The 22,509-nt window shown below is 35.9% G+C and overlaps 1 protein-coding gene across 3 annotated transcripts in view; it reads left to right on the forward strand.

Moving 5' to 3' along the window:
* The window catches only part of GBE1 (1,4-alpha-glucan branching enzyme 1), a 169,776-nt gene that overhangs the window by 138,539 nt on the left and 8,728 nt on the right, over positions 1 to 22,509 (forward strand). The window contains exons 13-16 of one of the 3 annotated variants that reach the window (XM_075516437.1): positions 311 to 495; positions 1,600 to 1,728; positions 18,570 to 18,689; positions 20,534 to 20,596. In XM_075516437.1, coding sequence (XP_075372552.1) covers positions 311 to 495; positions 1,600 to 1,728; positions 18,570 to 18,689; positions 20,534 to 20,596 — 497 coding nt within the window. Of the gene's footprint in view, positions 1 to 310; positions 496 to 1,599; positions 1,729 to 18,537; positions 18,690 to 20,533; positions 20,597 to 22,509 lie in introns of all 3 variants that reach the window. The other 2 variants (XM_075516447.1, XM_075516458.1) reach the window with 2 other exon arrangements.

Consider the following 22,509-nt stretch of genomic DNA (forward strand, 5'->3'; position numbering starts at 1 on the left):
TCTTATTCAAAGATGGGAATAAAGCGTTTTTAAGCATGGCATGATGGTGTAGAGGTTATAATACATTCACCATTTTATACTTCCCCTGGAGTCCATGGATATTTTGCTCTGCTAGGTTTATTGGCCTAACCTGCTAAAAAGCATGAATGTTCTGAGAAAGATTTTAATAATGACCAATTTTTGTATGCAGAATTATTCTTTGGAATTTAAAACTTGTAGAAAGGAAATGTACTTTAATGTATCTTTCTTCTGCTGGTTTAGTGTATTTTTCGCACGTGATTTCACAGATCCTTAATATTTTTAAATACAGGTAATGAATTTGGGCATCCAGAATGGCTTGACTTCCCCAGAAAAGGGAATAATGAGAGCTACCACTATGCCAGAAGACAGTTTAATCTTACTGAGGATCATCTTCTTCGCTATAGATTCCTAAATACATTTGATAGAGATATGAATAAATTGGAGGAAAGATTTGGCTGGCTTGCATCTCCCCCGGTAAGCTGTATATACTAAATGATAAGTTTTTAGTCACCAGTTGGGTACGTGTTCAGAATAACAACAATACCAAATTTGCATGCAGAAATTTTAAACAGCACTTTACTATGCACTGCATAATGCCCGACCATATATTTCAAGTTGTCAAAACATGTCACTGAAATATCTTCCACAGATAATAGAAATCTGAGACAGTCTCCTTTTAGCTTCGTAGCAAGCTCTTTTCCTATTATTTTTGCTATTTTTATTTAGTAACTGCAGATTGGATAAAGCAGACTATAAAATTGTCTGTAATCCAATCCAAGGATTACTTTGGGAAAGCGTAAATTGTTCTGACAATTTACTTTATATAAATAATTACTCTGTTACTGAGAAAACACTTTCAGTAGAGTATAGTATAAGTTACAGTCCCCTGGTCTTCAACCTGCCACTTTTGTATTTGCCTTTTTTACCTAAGTATTGCACTGTACTTTTTATCAAAGCAACTCAATTATTATAACTTCTCAGTGTTTAATTATTTCATACTAGTCATAATCCACTTTAAAGAATTTTTTTAAATGGATATCTAGTTATTTATTAATGGCTTTAGCAAATAGAACAAAGGTGGTATGTGCAGAAGTTTAATGTGGCTTAGCAAAGCTATTTCTCACACAGATATTAAAAAACAAACAAAAACCATACCCAGTGCTTCATTTTCTAAATTACTAACAGTAGATGTGATGCTGATCTCTATAACAAGTAGATTGAAGACTTGATTTGATAAAAGGAACCCATTTTTTGCTAAAGGAAAGTGTCATAAAAAGACCACATTACCAATCTTTGAGCAAGAATTTTTCAAGTGCTCTATACTTAACGTGCTTCTACCTCTTCAATTTTACATTGCCTTATAAAAAGTAAGCTACAGTTTAGTAATCAAAAATTTTATATGACATTACATAGGTAAACAATTTCAGTTTGCATGTTAATGCCCTTATCTATGTTGCTTGAATCTGACTGTTTTACTTGAAATGAGGTATAGGGGCAATGGTTTGTTTTCTTTTTTTGTTAATTCAGTTAGAAATTAAATATTTTATAGTATTGTGTTTTTATTTTTTTCTTGCCTAGGCCTTTGTGAGTGAAAAGCATGAATCCAATAAGGTCATAGCATTTGAGAGAGCAGGTCTCATTTTTATTTTCAACTTCCATCCATATCAAAGTTACGTGGACTACAGAGTTGGTATTGAAACTCCAGGAAAATATCCTTTTCTTTACTGTTTTGCTTGTACAGAAAACCTTTAGAAGTTGAAACTAATTTTATTTCTGTTTTCTAATACAAATGCAAACTGTAGTTAAAAGGTAAGAAACTACTTACTTGTCATCGGTATAATCTTGCTTTAATTGGTGTACAGCAAAAAAAAAATTTAGAAATTTGCCTTCTTAAGAGATCATTTTGTAGAAACCAAAAGTAAAAATCTCAATTTAAAGACTACATGCTAAAGTGTCCTTGTGATGCCTTGTTTTTTGTAATTATGTTGAGGTATGAAAAAGCAAGTAATTCCTACTTCTTAAATAATGAAAGTGATAGAAATATAGAAAGTGACCACAGTAAGATGAGGCTGTGCATACAGTCACAGAGGAAAATACATTAGCTTAAACCTTCATCAGGAAGGTTGTGCAATTTCTGTTTTATAACTGAGCTCTTAGCTCAGCTGAGCAGTATATGATTACTCTTGAGTAATTGGCTGGTTTTGCATTTGTGTCCAAATTCTTAGCATTGAAGGAGATTCAAAAAATTAATGCTAACTTGCCGGCAGAATTTAGTGTGCCTAAATTCAGTTTGCTCCAAGTCCTTTGACAAACAGTCTAGTGAATCTTGCTGTGTCAGTTTAAAGCACTGCAGTTCCAGTTTTGGCCTACTGTCTTTCTATTTATCAGCAATTTCAGGAGACTACTGCCATATTTCAGTTGCTTTAGTTCAATGTATTACTCTATCTCCTGAGCGCTGCTGAACTGACTTACAGGGTTTCAGAAACTTAGCAGCGTTCTGTTTTAGAAACAGCTAGTCAAACCCATCTTCTGCAGCGCTTTCTTCTGCTGCCTTTGTGCTGCTACTGGAACTCCTGGAAAAGGTAGAATGGAATAGTAAATTGGAGCAGTAAAATCTCAGTCTGGTGTTGTGAGATACACCAATACTTGACTGTCATAGGCCTCAGGTATTCACCCATTTAAGTTGATGCTACTGCATTTCATCTCTCTTGTATGAAATTCTTTGAGTTCTGCAGATGGAAAAGGTGTAAGTTCAGTGTTAAGGACTACAACACGTAACAGAATTAGTGACTTTTTTGCTGTGATGCTTACACAGATACAATTAAATCCAAACCATATTTTATTGTTCACTTTCTGCCTTTCTTTTTCAAAGGTGCTAGAGGTTCAATTATCAGAAATGCTTAAGAAATATTTTTTTAAAAATCTCACTCTTAATAACTTCTGTATCACTTATTTTCTCTCTTTTTTGCCATAGCACATCTTCCTCAGGCTTGTATTTAATTACGATTATATACGAGGCTGTTTTCCTAACTTCATTTTCTGGTTTGTGCTAAATTAATTAAATATTTAGGCATTGGTTTTCTGGGTGTGTAAATGCCCTGCACACAGTGTTACAAAAATTCTACTCCTTGGCACTTAACAGCTAAGATGAGACTAAGCTGTGCTCAGGCACTTCTGAAACTATTTGGGCTTTCTTCATGTTTATGGAAATATTTTTATGACCAGTTTGTTGACTAAATATTTACTATAAGCAGCCTTTTGGTTTTTCAGTGCTCTAAATTTTTCAGTCATTTGAGAAACATTTCATGTATCTATTTGACACCACCAGGATCTCCTTTCTTATAAATTAGGCATTTACTGTTTGTATAGAATCCTGAACGTGTTGCTCCTGTTTCAGCTGAGGCTGCTCTATAGTAGCTCTTCTGAAGCAAATAGTGAAATCTGCTTTTCACTGTGCAAATCAAGGCCCAGCTGGGTTTCAGTAAGTTGATCTGTTGCTAGTTCACTCTGCAAATTGAAACACTTTTCCACTGTATCTAGGCCAGAAATAGTAATTGCTAATTGATGTTTTGTTTTTTTTGTTTTTTTTTTTTTTTTTTTAATGTAAGCAGAAACTCATTGGAAAATGTTTGCTATTCACTTAGTAGATGATCAGGGATTTTCTATACCCTTTGTTTATTTTGTTCACTGAAAATCATACTGAAACTTAACAACAGCTCAAGTGTGTTTAAAACAAGTGTGATATAAACAAGGCATACAGATGATGTTTCATATTTGAAGTTTACATCGTATTTTTTAATATGTTGGTGTCAGTTCACATCCTCGTCTTTTAAGTGTAATTTTATTTACATCATATATTATAGACAGTTTCAATTTAAAAGGCCTTTGTTAAAGCATAAAGATCCATATTAGCTTTTTGTTCACTAACCTAAAGCTTTTATTGCTAATGGAACTGCCAGTTACCAACAGTGTATTTGCTTTTGTTACGGTGCTTTGTGTGCCTAACCCCTCCTGTCCCAAGCGAACAGTGGATTTTGTGGTTCTCTGTCCTCAGTGTGACATGCTCCGCTGCCTCTGGCAGGAGCAGAGGGCTCTAAATGCTGCCACTGCTCTGACTTCTCTGTGAAACATAGTGCACCTTCACCTCTGCCGAGAGCTTTGTTCATTTGGTTAAGGAAGCGCCTGTCCTGTTTTACGGTATTGTACTGTTTGCAACTGAGAGGAAGTAGTTCTTTTAATTTAGTGCTCTCACTTGGGAATCGCAAATGTAGAATCTTCCCATAAATCACCTTTTCAACAACCTTCCACTATTAATTTTATTCTGTGGCAGTTCAATGCATGAACCAGGGGAAATTCCTGAAAAGCCTCTGGGAGGGAACTGTTGCCAACTGGCTCTCAGCCTGATTTAACCTTGGACTTTGAAGGTAGGAACCTTCTCTTCCTTCTGGGATTCTGAAGATGCAGATCATTCTGAATCATACGTATACTTAGGCAGATACATCGCAAGACTTCGTGCAACTTCTGGTTCACAAAGCTGGCCTGCAACAATCTTCAGGTTTCAAAAGCTGCAGTGTTTTGCATGGTTGTCCCTCAAGGTGAACACAGCAGTGTTTCTCATGTCAGGAGAATAAAAAACCTCCTCTCAGCTGAAAAAAGTATCTCATAAAGACACTTTGCTAGAATTGGGTGTATGTGTTTGAACAAATAATTTAGCTGCCCCAAATTTGTAGTTTTGGCTTAAAAGCAGATTGAATGTATCTTCATCAGGCTTCCCTGAAACAAAATTTAGGAAGTTGCAATGGCTTCTGTTGATTGTTGAAATAAAAATCATAATGTTTCTTCTTAAACTGTTGTGCATAAAGAGGAGAAAATAACAAAGGAGTGAAAAGGAAAGAGCAAGTTTAACTTAGGTCAAAACCTTTTGAATTGGCTCATAAGAATCTATTTTCTTGCTTTTCTCTTTGGCCTTTGAAATAGAAGTCTCATTTATGCTAATTAAGTTCTCTTTTTATCTGTGAAGCTTATTTATTATGTGTATTAAAAAGGTCACTGTGTTCTCATCCAAGGCCATCACCTGGGATGAACCGTTGGGACTTCTTTTCTAAAGGAAGTGCTTTTGACTGTATGCATCTAATAAGACAACGTGCCCTGATGCCTACACCATAAAAATCTCACTTTTTTAGTGCCTGTTGCTAGCAAAGTCCTTGGACAATAAGATGTCCGTAAACACCTTGAACATACCTAAACTTCTCATTTCTGTTCTGTCTAGGAGAAAGCTAAGCAGTACTGTATCTACCAATTGCGTTCTCAGTATCTTTTTCATTGGTAATGAAGACAGAAGCTCTCCATTATCCCATTCCTCTGTGTAAAAGTTTGCTTCTAACCCAAGAAAATCCCTGGAGTCGTGGAACTACTATCAAGTATATTAGAGAACTGCTGAAATCTTAGTAATAGCTGGTATGCGATGCACTTACAGGCTCATCATCGTAATCGCTTATTTTCAGGAAACTTAATCTTAATTAAACTAGACATACCTAATAGTTTGGCATTAGAACTGAGACGATGCAGATAGTCACTGAAACACTTCTCTGAATCCGAGCTCAAAAGCAGAATCATGTTATAGCAGTTCCTTAAACATCTTCTGTTTAGCTGAGTAGTGGTAATGAACTGTATGTGCGGTCTTAAGTGACAGCAAATTTGAGGTATTGCAGCATGTAGTGAAAGAGAGTAACTAAAATTGCATCATTTCTCACAAGTGAGGAGCCCATGTGTAATATCTGTGATTCTGTTTGTAGCAGCACACCCTAAAGATTCCGTATTCTATTCATAATCTCCTCTGGTTGCAAGATCAAATGGCAAAAGGTTGCATGTGGGCGACAATGCTGTTCAGATTTGGATCTACTTATTTTCTGTAGTGTTGGTAACTACGTAACTGTTAGCAGTAAACAGGGGCTAACTTACGCTATTTCTGTAATCTTACTAAGACTGGTAAAAGTGAGTCAGTGCAAAAGAAAAGGATGGCATGATTTCCAGAGCATGAACGAGATAGAGGCTTTTGGTACTTCAAGGAGGATTTGGCTTTATTTTTAGAACTGAAAGTTAAGGTTATCAAGTATTTTATCAACCACACAAGTCCATAGGAAGTCCACTTTATACTCCACCTAACCAGGAGAGATGCAAATTATATGCATTCATTTCTTTTAGACATGCTAGGTCTTTCTTGGCTGAGATTTCTAAACTATTAATCAAGAATACCTGACTGGAACAATACTTAGCATCGGCTTATAAGCAACAAAAAAGATCATGAAGCTTTTTTATTGCAGCTCCGTCTCTTAGAGTAGTCAAACATTTACAGTATAGAAACAATGCAGAACTATTTATGGTATCAGTTTTTAAATGAAATGTATCCCAAAGTTAACAACCAGTATTACCATGCTATTCTCCTTGCTTTCAGCATCCTTTCTTCTTCCCTGCCAACATCCAGCAGGCTGAGTTTTAGTATCTGTTTTCTTTAAATATGTTGGGGTGTTTTAATGTTGACTAGCTTTCTTTCTAACTCTTGTCCTGCAATTAGAGCTATGGATTTTATGTATAGTTTTGTAACGGAACCTTTTAACCTGAGATTTAAAAAAAAAAAAAAAAGTGTCCTATAATTAGGAAATGTGGTCACATGTGACATTAAATCTTCAGAACAGCTTCTCCATTGTAAAAGGAATTATTTACGATCCCTTTGGAACTTAAACATGAAGCAGAAGTACTCAAGAACAAGAGTTTGTTGTTACCCAAATGGGTTTTTTTAAGAAATTGGTGGATTTTTAATTTGATACTCTGAGGCAGTTACTGAATGAGCCTGAAGAGCAAATTGCTATAATATATTGATTAAATTCTTTTTAATAAAAAGTTTATCTGAATGATATTGGGAATTGTGGGAAATGTGATGATCCTTTCAATACCTAGGTTTAAGTTTGTTTAGTGGATTGAATTAGTCAAATTAGTGCATGTAACATATGTCATTACATTTGCCTTCATTAAGTGGATGGCTTTGGCATATCGGTATAGTGTAGTAATATATATCACTAAACTGTTGTCATATATAGCTTCTCAGATATGTTAAAAGATACAGAGCTTCCTGCCTTTCTGGCCTACATTTTTGTAGGTGTTCCTCTGTTCTGGTCTCACTGTAAATATTCTTCTTCAGCTGTTCTTTATTTGTAGGCTGTTGGCATAGCAAAGCTTATTGTACTTTAAAAGAAGTTGTAGTCAGTAGACATTACAGTCCTTCTGGTCCCACTTGGTTTGGAAGATCTTTTTCTGAACAGCCAGCCAGTCAAAAGCAATATGAAGAGTCACAGGCAGCTTGGAGTCAGTTTTTCCTTCCCTTTTATACTCCAGTCTTCTCTCTTGACTTAGTTCCCGTGACGTTGGGTTGCTCCATTCTACGTCTTGTTCTCTTAAGATGATGTACCCTAGTGTGAGACATTCAAGGACTGAGACCTTAATTTTATATGTGAGAATGAAAGTCCATAAATGTTGAGCAATATGAATCACTGCTAGCTTATCTCTCTTTGTATCTTGACATTTCATGTTGTCATCTACTTCTAAAGTGCAAGAAGGAAAAAAAAGTCACGGGAAGAAATGGTTACTTCGTTACAAATATTCCCATTTTTACATGGCATAACATATCAAAGCATTGTAATGCTAGAGTGAATGAATACCAGTTGTACACTTGTTGGCATGAATTTAGGGTGCATAAAGACATTTGAAGTCAGAGTTGTCCATAAACAAATAGCTAGATGATATGTGAGGTATCACAAATATTGTCATCAAAATGCTGCAAAAATATACTTTTTAAAAAAAATATTAATTCAGGCTTTCTGACATTTGCAACCTGCACCTAGAGCTTCTAATGAGCAAATAAGGTCACTTGAATGAGTCACTGGTGTGCGATTGCTGAAGGCAAAGATGCTGCTTTGCAGGCTGCTTTGAAGTGCGGTTATGCAACTGTCCCTGCCTGTTAGAATTCAGGGGCTATCTGGCACGTGGAGACAAAGGCCTTAATTTAAGATCAGCCAAATGCCTTTTTCTATCAGGGTAGTTGATATGTTAAGGTTAATAGGTGTGAATAAGAAATATAGCATGCTAATGTGGGAATGCATCTTCAGTCTGCATAGGAAAAGAAACAGGTTTCCAGCACCATGAGTGCGCGTAACTATTAGAGCGGCATGTGCTATTGCCCAATTTCTATTTCATTATGTGAAGGAAAAAGGAAAACATTTCTATGCTCATACTGGATTTTTACTTCATAAATTATGCTCTTTCAGAAGCCTTTTTGTGAGAAACAGGCAGCTTGAGCTAACAAATTATTTCTGCCTAATTTGCTTCAGTTTGGAGATAGATGAATAATCAACATCTAGGTCAGCTGTCTCTAGTTCTCTGTAGATAAAATTTTGAGTGTTAACAGGGAAACCATTCATAAGTTTCTTTTTTTTTTTTTTTTTTTTTTAAATACTGACTAGACCTTTCTGTGGTGTAGAGGCTGATCCCAAGGCCTGTCTGCAGTAAAAATTCAATATGGAAACCTTGTTTCCTCTGTTCAAAAGGAACATGGCTAAAAGGGGGAGAAAGAACAGGAAAGGGGATTTGATTTGTTTTCCATTTAAGTTATTACATCAACCACAGTAATTTCGAAATAACCTTCCCCACTTCTATAGTCTGATGTATTCCCGTATGTCACTGTTTCTGCTATTAGAATGGTTTTCTTAATGTTTAATTGAAATCTGTCTTACCAAAATTTAGGTAGTTTGTTATTGGTCCTATTTTTAAAGGAGGAGAGATTTCCTTTCTGTACTACAGTCACTTTTTTGATCTTGTCTTATTAAAGTTTTTCAGCTATTTTCCTGGGATTAGTTTTTCTTGAAGTTCAGTGCCAAAAGCAAGTCACAGTTCTGACAGTTTACCGAAGCTGGAGAAATAGGCAGATTCGTGGTGTTGAAAATTCAAATCCTACGTGATGTTTGTGCCAAGACATGTTCCATTTGTGTTATGCTGTTTTTCAGTATTTCCTAACTGTTCCCTTCTTCTCATCTTGTATTCGTTATCCCACAGTTAAATAATTCTTATTCCTATCAACATAGCACCTTGCATTTATCCCAACTGAACATCCCCGCTTTCACCCTGGGCCATTTCTTGAATTTACTCTGGTCCTATGGCCTACTTGAAGCCACTGTAAACTTTTCCATCTGCAAAATAATAATAATAATAATAGTAATAATATTACTAGTGTGGACAAAATATGTGAATGGAAACGTGTTTGTGAAAGCATTAGCAGAAGCAACAAAATGAGGATTAAAAGAATGGCCTGTATTGATAATGGAGAATATTGTTTCTAGCAGTAAAACAAAGGAGGGGGTTTTTTCATGTCAAGACAAGAAAGTAGGTACTCTGATAAGTGTCACCATCTCTGCTGTGGCCCAGATGACTTGTCAGAGGACCCTACAGCCTAACAGCAGTGGGATAGCAACAAGGTTTAATATATGCTATTTCTTTTCCCATTAGCTCAGTAGGAAAACAGACATGTTTCAAGTGAACAAGGATAAGCAGACAGTGAACAGCAACCTTTCCTAATGCTTATGGAGACTGCAGTAAGCAAGATTCTGGAGCAAAGAACAGATCATAACAACTATCATCTTTCAGAGGGTGTAAAAGATTTGTTCAAAAGCTAGGTTCTCATCATGAATCAAGAAGAACCTAAGAGACTTGATGAAGACTCGGTAACTGATGCCCCTTGTTGTCACCGTTGTATGGATGTGCTGGACCACTTGGGCTCCTGTGCCTTGGTATGAGAGTGAATGAAATCTATGACAGAATGTGAGTGGGTAAAAGCAACTTTCTTAAAGATTTCAGAAATAACTCCTTTCCCTTCCATAAGATCCCACACTGGTTTTTGTTAAACAATTTTTCTGCAGTGTTGGAAGTCTCATTAAAATTAAGCACGCTCTGTGTGTGTGTGTATATCTATATCTATCTCCCCCTCCCCCCTTTTTTTATTTTTTTACAAGGCTTGTTATCTTGGCACAAAAGTAAATCAGCATTTTATGCTCATGATTACCAGCCAATATGGATTTATGTACCTCCAGATTTACATTTAGTTTAAGCAAAAAGCATCCATATTTAGCTGAAGCAAAAAGGTAGAGTATCCCCCATCCCTCACCCCCCCCCTCCTCCTCAGTACTGTGCCATGAGTTAAGTGCTAAATGGCTTCAACTATCCTCTAAATATCCTGAGGTGAAGTTCATCAGGCTGAGGTGTTTAATTTAATTAGAAAATTCATCCAAATACTCTCTAATATGCTTTTTCTCAGTTGTAGGTTGACCCCTTAGTCTTCTACAAAATTAGGAGTGTGTAGAGAGGAGGAACAGAGGTTCTCTTCGTCTTGAAATTAATTATCCTAGTTACCTGTTTTTTCAGTGAAATTCAGGAATTATTAAAAACAAAGGGGCCTAACCACTTCAGGTTCTTTACAGTCTTCCTTGCAGCTGTACTTTCCTTCATCTTCCCTGTGTTTATGGTGCATTTAATGACTGAGTTCTTGTTTTCCTTAATGCATGTTGATAGCATATCAGTTTGTCCCATTAACTTCTTTATTATTATCTTCGTATTCTTTTATGCCTAGCTTGAAAATCCAGTTGCTACTTTCTTTAGGCTTCTTTCTAGGCTATGAGGTGAATGAAAAGTTCATTAATTAGCCATATTGATCTGTGGCTATATTTCTTGTTCTGCATTCATATTAATAATTCATAAATTATGTTTATGCCCATAGCTTGGTTTTTACAAAGTCAATTTCTTCGAGAAAGAAAATTTTGGTATCCTTTCCCTTTCTTTCAATCCATCTTGAGAATAATGATGGTCAGTTCTACAGCTGTTGGCATGCCTGGCTTTCCTTTTTCTCACTTTGTTTCTTGTCTTCACTTGTTGCCAGGATATCTTCTTTTATTTTAACAGGTAGCATTTTGGCAATGAAAATTGCTGCCAGGACAGCAGTACATGAAAGTTATATATCATTTTCATTGTCATCCCCATTGCTTTTCCATCTGGGCACTTTTTCCAACAGCTTTTCTACATACTTTTGAAAAACAGGCAATGAATAGCATTGTCTACAAAGTATCAGGGAAGTGATTGTGCCCCTGTACTCGGCACTGGTGAGGCCGCACCTCGAATACTGTGTTCAGTTTTGGGCCCCCCACTACAAGAGAGACATTGAGGTGCTGGAGCGCGTACAGAGAAGGGCAACGAAGCTGGTGAAGGGTCTGGAGCAGAAGTCTTATGAGGAGCGGCTGAGGGAGCTGGGATTGTTTAGCCTGGAGAAAAGGAGGCTGAGGGGAGACCTCATCGCTCTCTACAACTACCTGAAAGGAGGTTGTAGAGAGGTGGGGGTCGGTCTCTTCTCCCAGGTAACAAGTGATAGGACAAGAGGAAATGGCCTCAAGTTGCGCCAGGGGAGGTTTAGACTGGATATTAGGAAATTTTTCTTCACCGAGAGGGTTATCAAGCATTGGAACAGACTGCCCAGGGAAGTGGTTGAGTCGCCATCCCTGGAGGTATTTAAAGGACGTTTGGATGAGGTACTTAGAGACATGGTGTAGTGGTGGTTTTTGGCAGTGTTAGGTTTATGGTTGGACTCGATGATCTTAAAGGTCTTTTCCAACCTATATGATTCTGTGATTCTGTGATCTTTTGCTGTTGGAAAAACGTAGATCATGGTGCCAGTAAATCCAGTCTAAAACTCAATTGGAGTATCCAATGGGGATGGGGATTATTGCAAACTTGGTACTACTTTCCTAGCTACAGGTCTAATAGTAGAGATCTTGCCTTTCCTAAGAGAAACTTGTCCACAGTGCTGACGAGTCAAGTTAGTGTTGGAACAGGTTGCCCAGAGAGGTTTTGCAGGCTCCATCTTTGGAGGTTTTCAAGAGCTTACTGGATAAAGCCCTGAGCAATCTGGTCTGACCCTGTAGCTGACTTCCAGAGGTCCCTTCCAGCTTGAGTTGTTGTTGTTCCCATCCCTATGATCCCATCCTATGACTTGTGATCCTTGTCTTTTCTCCTTCAGACTTGCTTATGATAGTGTGCCCTAACCTTCTGTGGGTAAACTCCTGTGGGTAAGTGGAGGTCACCTTTCTTGCCTAGATGAGCTCTTTTCTCTTATTAACTTGCAGGTTTTTAGCAGTGGCTTTCCGAAATAGCAGCTTTTCAAAGCTTTTTGTGTTACTTCTATCAGAAAAGTTGTTAAAGATGAGGAAAGATTAAAAAAAAAAAAAAAAAAAAAAAAACAAAAAAAAAAAAACCAAACAAAAACAGATCAAACCCACAACACCCTCCACCCCCCAAAAAAACCCACAGCCACAAAAAACTGGCTTTGAATCATGAACCAAAGCATGATGAGGGTTGATGAGGAGGAGAATTGCTCCAAAAGTGTACTCCCAAGCCCATCTTAAGTGTTAAGGTAGATGCGCCTTCTGATTCTTCTACTCTCTCACATTGAACGTGAGGATCCAGTGAACGCATGGAGTAGCAGGAAGTTCAGTTTGTGCTTTCTGTCTGGCAGCTGCATCACTAAAGGTAAGCATCAGTTCCATGACGCTGACTCTCCACTCCTAGTTCAATGTGTATGTCTAAGCATACAAGAGGGAAGTCACGGTCAACAAAATGGCACTTTAAAGCATAGCACTTGGCTTTTTCATACATTATATCTCTAATTCTGTGTGCAGTCAGTTTCAGTTTTGAAGAAAGAGATGGTGAATTAACTCATTGTATGAACTACCCTGAATTGAAGTAATTCTATGTTCATTTTTTCTTAGAATAGCCCTGGGTTGCATCTTCAAGGTGAACAACCAGATACACAGATAGCCCTACCGAGGGAATATAGTAAGTTCTCGCAGTGAAACCAGGGAGGGTTTCTCTTCTGTCTCCCGAGACAGATTCACCTACAGAAAATTAACGTGATATCTTATATATCTGAATCTCTGGTTGCACCTAAAAAAGAGAAAAATGTGCCTAAGTAAAGAAAAAATGTAATTTCAGATATGTATTTTACTGAGGCATTTAAGGGCACTTGCACTTCTGCTACTGATTGATAACTATGAAAGCTTCAATTAAAATATGAAACCTACATCTGTGAACTTCATGTTTTGCCTTGGGTAGTTTCTAATTTTGAATTGCTGAAGTACTGAAAAAAACAGGAGAAACTATTTTTGTGTTTAATTTTCTAAATCAAAGTAGTACAAGGAAGTCTTGGTGCGTTAATGATAGGTTTCTAATCCACACTTCATAAGGGTTGCTCCTTAGTAATTTGTAGTCTTCTACATTGTTGACTTAGAATGACTTTTTTTAATGAGCAAGATTGGAAAGACTTGTATATTTGGCTGTTAAATGCCGGTGTGAGTTATTCTACATTACTTTGCCAGTTTATTCAACCTGACCTCTGAGAATCCATTTCTTACAATATTGAAGATCATTCAGATGTAGGCTGCTTGTATGCTTGTTGCTAAAACAAGACTAAGGAGAAATCCTGGTACAATGCTTGAAAGCTGGCCTTTGATTTTCATCTAAGATGGGCAAAAAATATTTTCCAAGAGTTTGAGGGTTGGATTTGTCAAAATACATCCAACACATTAAAGACTTTATTTAGAAGTTTTTATCTTATGCCATCACTATACATGTAGCTAATAAGCTAACCCCACTAAGAAACCGTTTAACACTCAGCATCAGATGGAGTCAGCCTTGGTTTGGCCACTACAGTAGCCAATACTTTAATGTTAAAATTACAGTGACTGGTTGCTCCAGCATTTTATTTGCATGTTCTACTGTCACCACTGCTTCTTAATGTTTTTGCAAGAGGTAGAATCTGAAAACGTGCTGCTTTCACCAGTGTATATATATTTTTAACTTCTAGAAGAAGGTATATAGAACATCTAGGCAGACCTGTTGATTCAGAAACTTTTTAGTTAATTTTAAATTTGGAATTTTTTTCTGTGTTTGGGGGTTTATTTTTTTACTTCTTCCTTGAACAGTACTTGAACTGTTTTAATTCAGTGTCTTGTTTCAATAATGTTAGAAAATTTCAGCACTTTGGTATTACACAGCACTGCTAATGATTGAGGAAAAAAAAGCTTTCTTTTAGTCTTAGTATTTTATAACTTGTGTTTGAAAGAGGAAGGCCTTCCTGTAATATCTGTTTCTGGATTAGAGCGCTGGGTCAAAAATGATACAGACACTTTTTAACTTTTTCCGTAAGAAATCTTATTTTCTTTGTCCATTTCTCCATGTTTAAAAAGCTCTCTTTTTCTGTAATGCATAGTATAAGATCTCATGTGGAGACTGCAAACTGGCTGCTGTTGTTACAGGAATTCTGGAGCCTCTTCTTCTTCAAAAATCCACGGCAATGAGTTTTGTGCTGGAGAGGGATTTTTTTTTCTGCATTCTTAACATGGTGTGTCAAATGCCCTAGTTAAATATCTCTTGCTTTTTGTACAGCTTTTACTAATATATTTTGAATGATAAGTAAATGTATGAAACTATCTAATGAGATGCAGGCTTCTTAAGAAGAGATAGTCTTTTGTATGCTGTGTGCAACTATGACAGCATATATACTGTACCTACTTCTGTAAAGGTTTTCCCTTATGAAATATTGCAAAAGGCTTTATGGGAAAGTTGTTTGGTTTATACAAACAAACAAAAAACACCCAAAGCTTTCTCTGCACACCCTAAACAAAGCATCCAGGGTTACCTTCAGCCATTACTTTTGTGAGTAAATCTTTTAATCCATGTAGATGTAATGAGAATGAGTAAATTTAATCTTGTATTATGGTTATAATTTCCAGCTGGATAAGGCATGGGATCATTTCAGTGTTACTATCATTGCCACTATAACTGGTTCAGGACAGCCGGCTGATCCCAAGGCTGCTTAAAGGATCAAAAGCTTTTCAAAAGCATTCCCATGTCTACTGTTGTCCATACACTTCTTTCTTTCTAGCCTAAATTCATTTTCTGAAAGTTTCTATATACAGACAGAAATTAAGTGTTTCAGCACAATTTTTGGTCCTTTTTGGTCTGTACTTTTATCTTTGTCCCATCTGTATTGCCGGAACCATATCCTTTTGTTTTTAGCCAAGAAATGGTAGCAAGGGATAAAAATGAAGTCTTTATTAGGTATTCTTTTGTATACTGAGAAGTGCAGTGAGAAAAGGAGAGCTGATTTACATATGAGTTAAAAAGAAAATAAAGATTTTTCATACACACTCATGCTCTAGTTGCATGCCTGGAAAGCACCAGAGAACCAGAACTATGGATGCTTATAAACATTTCACTGTACAATAAAATCAAAACTGTAACAGTTCCTAATCCATATTTTAAAACAGACTATGAAAGCATGAAGATGAAACCATCAGGATCACCTGCAGTCTTTTTGTATATGTTTGGTTACCCCTTACTATATGTCCAGTCTTGCTCAGTTGTGTCCAGACTTTCTAACTTGATGGGTATCTGTCACATAGGTAATCGCTGTAATAGGGCTGTCACATATAATACAGAGGACCCAATGTACTTAATATTATTTGAATGTATTTGATTTGTGATAGGTGTTTATGTGAGTCAAACCAGACCATACAGAAAAGAGTAGTTTCTTTATAAATACTCGGTAAGCCTTACATCATTTTACAGCTGGTCAGTAAAAATTCTTATGTGTTCTTCTGCAAAGCTTTTAATTATGCTGGACCATCACCCCCACAAATAGCACTTGGATTCTTTTATCAATAGTAAGGGTTGAGGAACAAAATACAAATTATCCTATTTTATGGTTTGCATTTACTTAGTGGTGTTTTATGTGTCATTAAACATGCATAAGATTAAATAAAAAAATTGCATTAAAATATGTATTTCAAAACATCATAAAAGCATAGTAATTCAGTAATTAATGTGGTAGATAATGACAGCCTTTCCATTTCCAGCTCTATCTATACAAGAGTTCATTGCTTTTGCTACTCTCCTCCACCGTAGCGGTTAGGAAATTTAGTCAGATAATCAAACTGAACAGAATCGGGCTTTTTTCAGTCAGAGTTCAGGTTAGTATTTCCAGCACTCTGTCGCTGAAACAAAAGAGACCCCACTGCAAAAGAAAATACTTCTATTATGTGCTCAATTGAAATGTACAACTGTTGTTTAATGTTTTCGTGAAAGTAGTCTTCAGAAACCTAGATGCTCGTAAAATTCTGAAACGTGAAAAGCAGCTTTTCTGTGAGGTTTAAGTTGGAAGACAAATGGGCATGTTTACCAAACCAGTTATTTTTCCATGAGAAATATCCGATTTGTGAAGATCTTAAAATTCTTGTTGACCCCATTATTCAGGATCTGGTTAACAGTATTTATGCCAAATATGCTATGTTGCAAGGTGTGGAAAGGGCAGTGATATTAACTTTGTATTGCTAGAAAGCAGTGCCAGACATACTTTTATAGCCTGGATTAAGGAAACGGGATAAATTGTTTTAAAATTAGCATAGCTGTACAATTGCATTTGCTGTAAATAGTTTTAAAGGAATCATTAGAGATGTCAGGGCTTTCAGCAACATTGATAAATTATTAAATTTAATGTATAGTATAGATCACAGAAGCAAAGAGTGAAATGGTTGAGGGAGACATTCCCCTGCCATGTTAATAATATATACAGTGGAATAGTAGCAGCCATTGCTGATGCTGGGTTTGAAAGGGTGCTGGAGAGAGTAACTAGAAGTTATAGTTTGTATTTTTGTATGTTGTACGTGACCACAAATGAATGGTAATTTGAATGTGTTTATAAAATAAAAGGGGGGGGGAGGTGTGTATGTAGTGCACGTATAAGGCATTGAGGACTAAAGCTGGCAAAGTATAATTTTCCTAACTTTTTTTTTTTTTAAAGGTAACAAACACGAATATTTTGCCAGAGAATGTGGTGGTCTGCTGTTTCTCCCTTTGGGCACCTGCCCTCTAGAAATCAACAACTAACTTGGCAGTTCTGGACCTTTCTCTCATTTTGCTGCAAATACTTGTGGGGAAGGGATTACTTAACATTAGTGATTTGGTAGCTGATTGACAGCTTTGCTTTTTTCCCCTCATCTGCATCTATTTTTCTTCTTTGCCTTCTGTCAACAAAACCTGTGCAATCTTCTGAACTGAAATATCTCAGAGTAAATTTGCAGTTACTTTTAGTTTAGGCTACTTTTTGTGTTATATCATGCTTCAGTCTTTCTTGTTGCTAGAGATTTAAATCAGTAAGACTGGCAGTTGGGAAATTTCCTAAAGTTGTCTGATAGAAACAGAGTAGTGTAAAAAGACTTAAATAAAAACAATCTGTTAATATCAAAATCCTTAGATTTTTGAGCAGACCTATTTTCAAAAGGTTGAGCAAACACAGAAGCCTAAGAGCAGTTTAAGAACCACTGACTTGAAAGAGTGTTCCTTCACTCTTCCCTAATCCTATTAAATACAAGCTCTAGCAAAATAAGATCCTTCCATGGCTTAAAATTAAGGAAGCAGATTGTAGATTATAGAGCACTGTTATTTCCCTCTCTGTATGTTTCAGGTGGTGGGGAGTGGAGATTGAGGCTTTCTATTGTAACTTCAGGAGGGAAAAGGATGTTTTAATTATGTCCAAACAAGAAATTCAGAGGTATTTAAATAATAATAAAATTGAAACATTCTATTTGTTGTTGTCCCAAATAAGAAGAAATTGAGTTTCGAATATGTGTTAGCTCTTTATTTCCCCATTTATTTCCTTACATTTTCTGATTTTCTTCTTTCAACGTTATTTTATCTTTTATTTTTTGTTAAATCTGTTTGAATCCTTTTAAGTATCTGTACAGGTATTCTAACTCATCGTTACACTTTGTTAAATAACTCACCCCATTTTAACAACTGTAGTCAGAATGTTTGTCTGTTAAAAGGTCTTCTATTAAATATAAGCTTTCTTTTGTTCCTCTGTGCTATAATAATTCAAACTCTTTTCTGAAAAACTCTCAAAGGAATTGTGGCGTTTTCTTCTGTAAAATTATATGCTTTTCTCATTAACAATTGATCAGATTCTGACAGACTGTAAAATATTGCTAAACACCGATTGATTTTGACGGTCATGATTATGTAACTTCTTAAATGCAGTTCAAATCCACTCATTTTGTTTAGTGGTACATTTTTAGTCTAGTTCATCACATAAAGTGCTATGCATATCTACTGTAATACTATAAAGTTATCATTCATGGAAGATTCCAGAAGAGACTGGATGATACTTTCTTTACTAGGAGTCACTATGCTAAGATGAAATTTTCAAGACAAAACATCATACGGCTTCTATATGTTCTGTATATTTTTCCACTCTTAAGTTTTCTTAGGTATTTTTTTATTATTATTTTTGCTTTATATTGAGTATATTAGCATGAATTATGTTGCAGTAGTTCTAGGGTTTTTTGCTTTGATTTATTTCCCATTTAACAGCAATTTGGCATAGTTCCTTAATAGTCATTTTTAAGTATAAAATCCTTCTGGATTCTGATGCTGCAGAATATGGAGGGCATCAAAGGCTGGACCACAGTACAGAGTACTTCTCTGAAGAATATCCTCACAATTATCGACCTAATTCACTTATGGTAAGTAAGATTTTTTTTTTTTTTTCATTCTACTTTCATCTGAATAACTTTTAAAATGTTTTGGACAAACATGGAGTCTATTCGAGGAGTATTTTGGGGGGTGGTGGGGTTTTTTAAATTTATTTTCTGAAATTAGCCTTTGTATGAATACAGTAGAGATAACAATGTTATGATTTGATTATGACCTACAATGTTCACTGATTTTTCTCTTTTGACATTACATTTAAATTTTCACGCACTCTTGCAGTGTCTGGTGCACAACGTTCCTTGCTAATATGCATGAAAACCTTATGATGTGCTTTTGAATTGTCATTTTTAACATCATCATTTGCTTTATTTTCATGTCTGAGAAACTCCATCTTCATGCTTGCTTTGTGATTTAAAGCTCCGTAGAAACTGAATCTTGCATTGCTTTCTTAAAATCATTTGCTTAACTCCACAAACACAAATTGGAGCAAATAATGCGTTTGCCAACCAGCTTTCTCCTCCTCAGTTTACAGAAAAGCTTTGCAAAACGGAACAGACCTTCTCTGTTCACATCAAGAATTTCAAGAATTTCCAGTGCTAAAGTGATATGAATAGTGGATAAAGACTTTCCCACAAATCACTTCAGATGAAGTGGGAGGCATATCCTTGCGTACAATTTCTGTTAGCTGAGATGGTAGCTAATAAAAACTCTACCTTTATTCATTACTCTTGAAATCATAATCACTTACCACAATTAACAATTTTAAAATGTTGGTTTTCCCATTCTTCATATATGTATATGTATACATATATTTCCCATTCTTTACATATGTATTCACATATGTGTATATATATGTATATACATACACATATTTCCCATTCTTTGCATATGTATTCACATACGCGTATGCGTGTATCTGTTCACAAGTGCAACAGAGTAAAATTCAAAAAGGCCATGAATTAAGGCAGAGCACTGAAAAAGTTCTGAGGATGCTTATATTGCTGACTAGATTTTCATATCTAAAACATATACATGGGTGAAGGGGTGTGTACCTCTATACATAGGTATATCTATACACATTAACACCTGTAAATAAGTTACACTTGTAATCTTAACAGGCTACAAAAATGGAGTATCTGCACTGATTTGTGTGGGCCACTCCTCTTCCATGACAGTATGGAGACATCAATTTCTAGTGTCACATCTTAACATCTCTCATGAGATCTAAACTCCTGAGAATTATTGTCACTTTTAATATCTCTCTCTCTCTCTCTCACTTGCACTCACCCTATTTCATTGTATTCAGGGTATTGGCATTTCTCTCATTTGCTTGTTTTAAAATAGTTTCATTGCATGAAAGAATTCTTGTGCTTTCATCGTGCTTGGTGTAAAGGATCTTGGGAACATTTCTTTTTTTTTTAAGTATCTATATGCAACAATGCTCTCATAGTGTGGGTAAGTATGCTTATTTGCACACAAAGAAACTAAGGCTCTAAGATCTCGTTCCTGAAGGTTATGTAGCAAATTAATGCTTCCAGAATTCTTGCTTCGTGTGTCCAATTCAAATACCTTGCTTTGGTGATTGGAGAGCATCTTAGTTATCTACCACTAACTTAACTTTTGCAAGCCAATTAACTGTCATTTGGAATGTATATTTCACATTTAGACTCTTAGATGGTGAGTGCAAGTCAGGACAGAAAAAATGCAACAAAATGTGAAGATGTAATTTGCTAGGAGCATGTGGAAGATAAGGCATGTGACAAGCAAAGCAGCAAATGCACTTTTGTGGCATAAACTGTGGCATGGCAATGGCACTTCTGGGTCAGAAAGAAACCCAGCAGCGTGGGTCACGTTAACTTTCTTTTATGTCCTTCAGCAATCCAATTCACAGACCACCTTCAGCCAACACCCCAGAAGATGCCACAAGCACCACATAGAGGTAAAATGCTAGTAAAAGGACACCAAGTAAAAGTAATTGGGGAAAAAAAGTCTGGAAAACCTGACTAAATTCAGCAAGATAGAACTCCAAGTAAGAAAGAACAAAAGTTACAGTAAATACCTCCAGCTGCTATTTTACAATAAAACAGCAATAGGTTTTTTTTACATAGCAATTTATATCCCCATTCTTGGGTAGTCAGTTATCCTTGGGAGTTGCTTTAGTCTTAGTTGAAATTTCTAAAATCCAAGTAGAAGTCTTCCCCTCAAATTTCTTTTCAAAAAACATATGATGCCACCCCAATAAACTCATAAAGGTTCTTTTTATGCTGTTTAATGATTATCTTATTCTCTTTATGTAATGCATCAGACTTAAGTTTCTTGTTTCAAAAATTTTAGTTCCTCCTCCACCACAAACTTCAAAGAAATATTTTTTTTAATGACAGATGCACCTCCTTTAAGGTATGTAGGTAAACTTTATCAGCAAAAACATGTCCAGAGGGCAATGACAAAATGAAATCACATGCAATAATTATGTTGCTCAAGTCAAGCTTAAATAGCACACAAATGTGTTACAAAAATAGAAGATTAGATGTGACGTGACTCATTCTAGAAACATCATCTAATAAAAGAAATATTCAAAGTGACATTGCAAAATGAGAAGAAGGGGAGATATGAAGTTCCTGGAGCAAAGAACCCTGGCTGAAGAGGAAGCTTTGTAAACGCTGCTAGGCATTTCACTGTAAAATTTTGTTGATGAACAGATGATGATTCAGGTTTGTAGTAATGCTGTAGAGGGCCATATTTCAAAATCATCAGACACACCTTGAAAACTTCAGACACATATCAACTCCATAGAAAAATGCGCAAAAAATGTTCTTTGTAATATGACTGATTTAAATAATTATTATAATCTAATTTTTCCATTTCACTGCTTGCTCCGTTCTGGATTGTTAACAAATACATGAAATGTACATAACTTCCCACGTAATCAAACTTTCTAATAACAAGCTGTTAACCACTTTTTTCATTGTAAAAATAGACTCTTTTTACCACAGTTTTATCTCTACATCTCTGCTGTGGTATTCTCCTTATAGTCTTTTTTAAGGTCTGTTTTATAAAAGTTGTGTGCTTTTTCAATGCTTCTATAAAGTTTTAGTTTTGCTTATGTCTTACCATCTCTTTGCAAGATGGAAATTAAGTGCTGCACACACATTTCAACTCCTGTCAGATCCTAGTGCCCCTTTATGTACAAAGTCATTTGTTGATACCTTACTTGGTTGTTGTAGTTGGATGTGAAACTTGGAGGGGGGGGGGGCAGGGGGAAAAAGAACCGGTTTTAATAACACTCATCATTCAAAATGTTTTGTCAGTCTTTTCTAAGGCATCCGACTTGACTGAATTTTACTGTTAAATGTAACTAGATAGCAATGTGTGTCCTAGTAACTTAATATTTTTGTACCACACCAAAAGTTAGGATTTATATGAAAACGGTGGGATTTATACTTTGATATGTCGTGCACCAACAGAACTGAGTGATAAGCAGGCTAAATGGAATATTGCAGAGTATGTCGTGTCATGGGCAAAGTAGTATGCAGTTTATTGAGAAATACATTGTTTAACATAGATTTACTCTTTCTGTAGGTCTTTCCAATTAGTTAAGAAATAAATAGATGTGGAAATATTCCTTTCCCCCTGCCCCCAATACTGTTTTTTTCCGATTCTCTATTTTTGGCCTCCACTGATATAATCTTTTCACATTAAATGAAATTGAAATTATATATTTTATTTTAAGAATATCTTTATTGCTGGGTTGGGTTTTTAACCTTGACCTTAATGTATACTATTCAGTGTTAAAGTGCAACTTCCTGCTTCCTTGAGTCTATTGACAAATTAAAATATTCACGTAGACTGAAA

Source organism: Mycteria americana, chromosome 1 (assembly GCF_035582795.1).
Source record: "Mycteria americana isolate JAX WOST 10 ecotype Jacksonville Zoo and Gardens chromosome 1, USCA_MyAme_1.0, whole genome shotgun sequence".
Taxonomy (NCBI): domain Eukaryota; kingdom Metazoa; phylum Chordata; class Aves; order Ciconiiformes; family Ciconiidae; genus Mycteria; species Mycteria americana.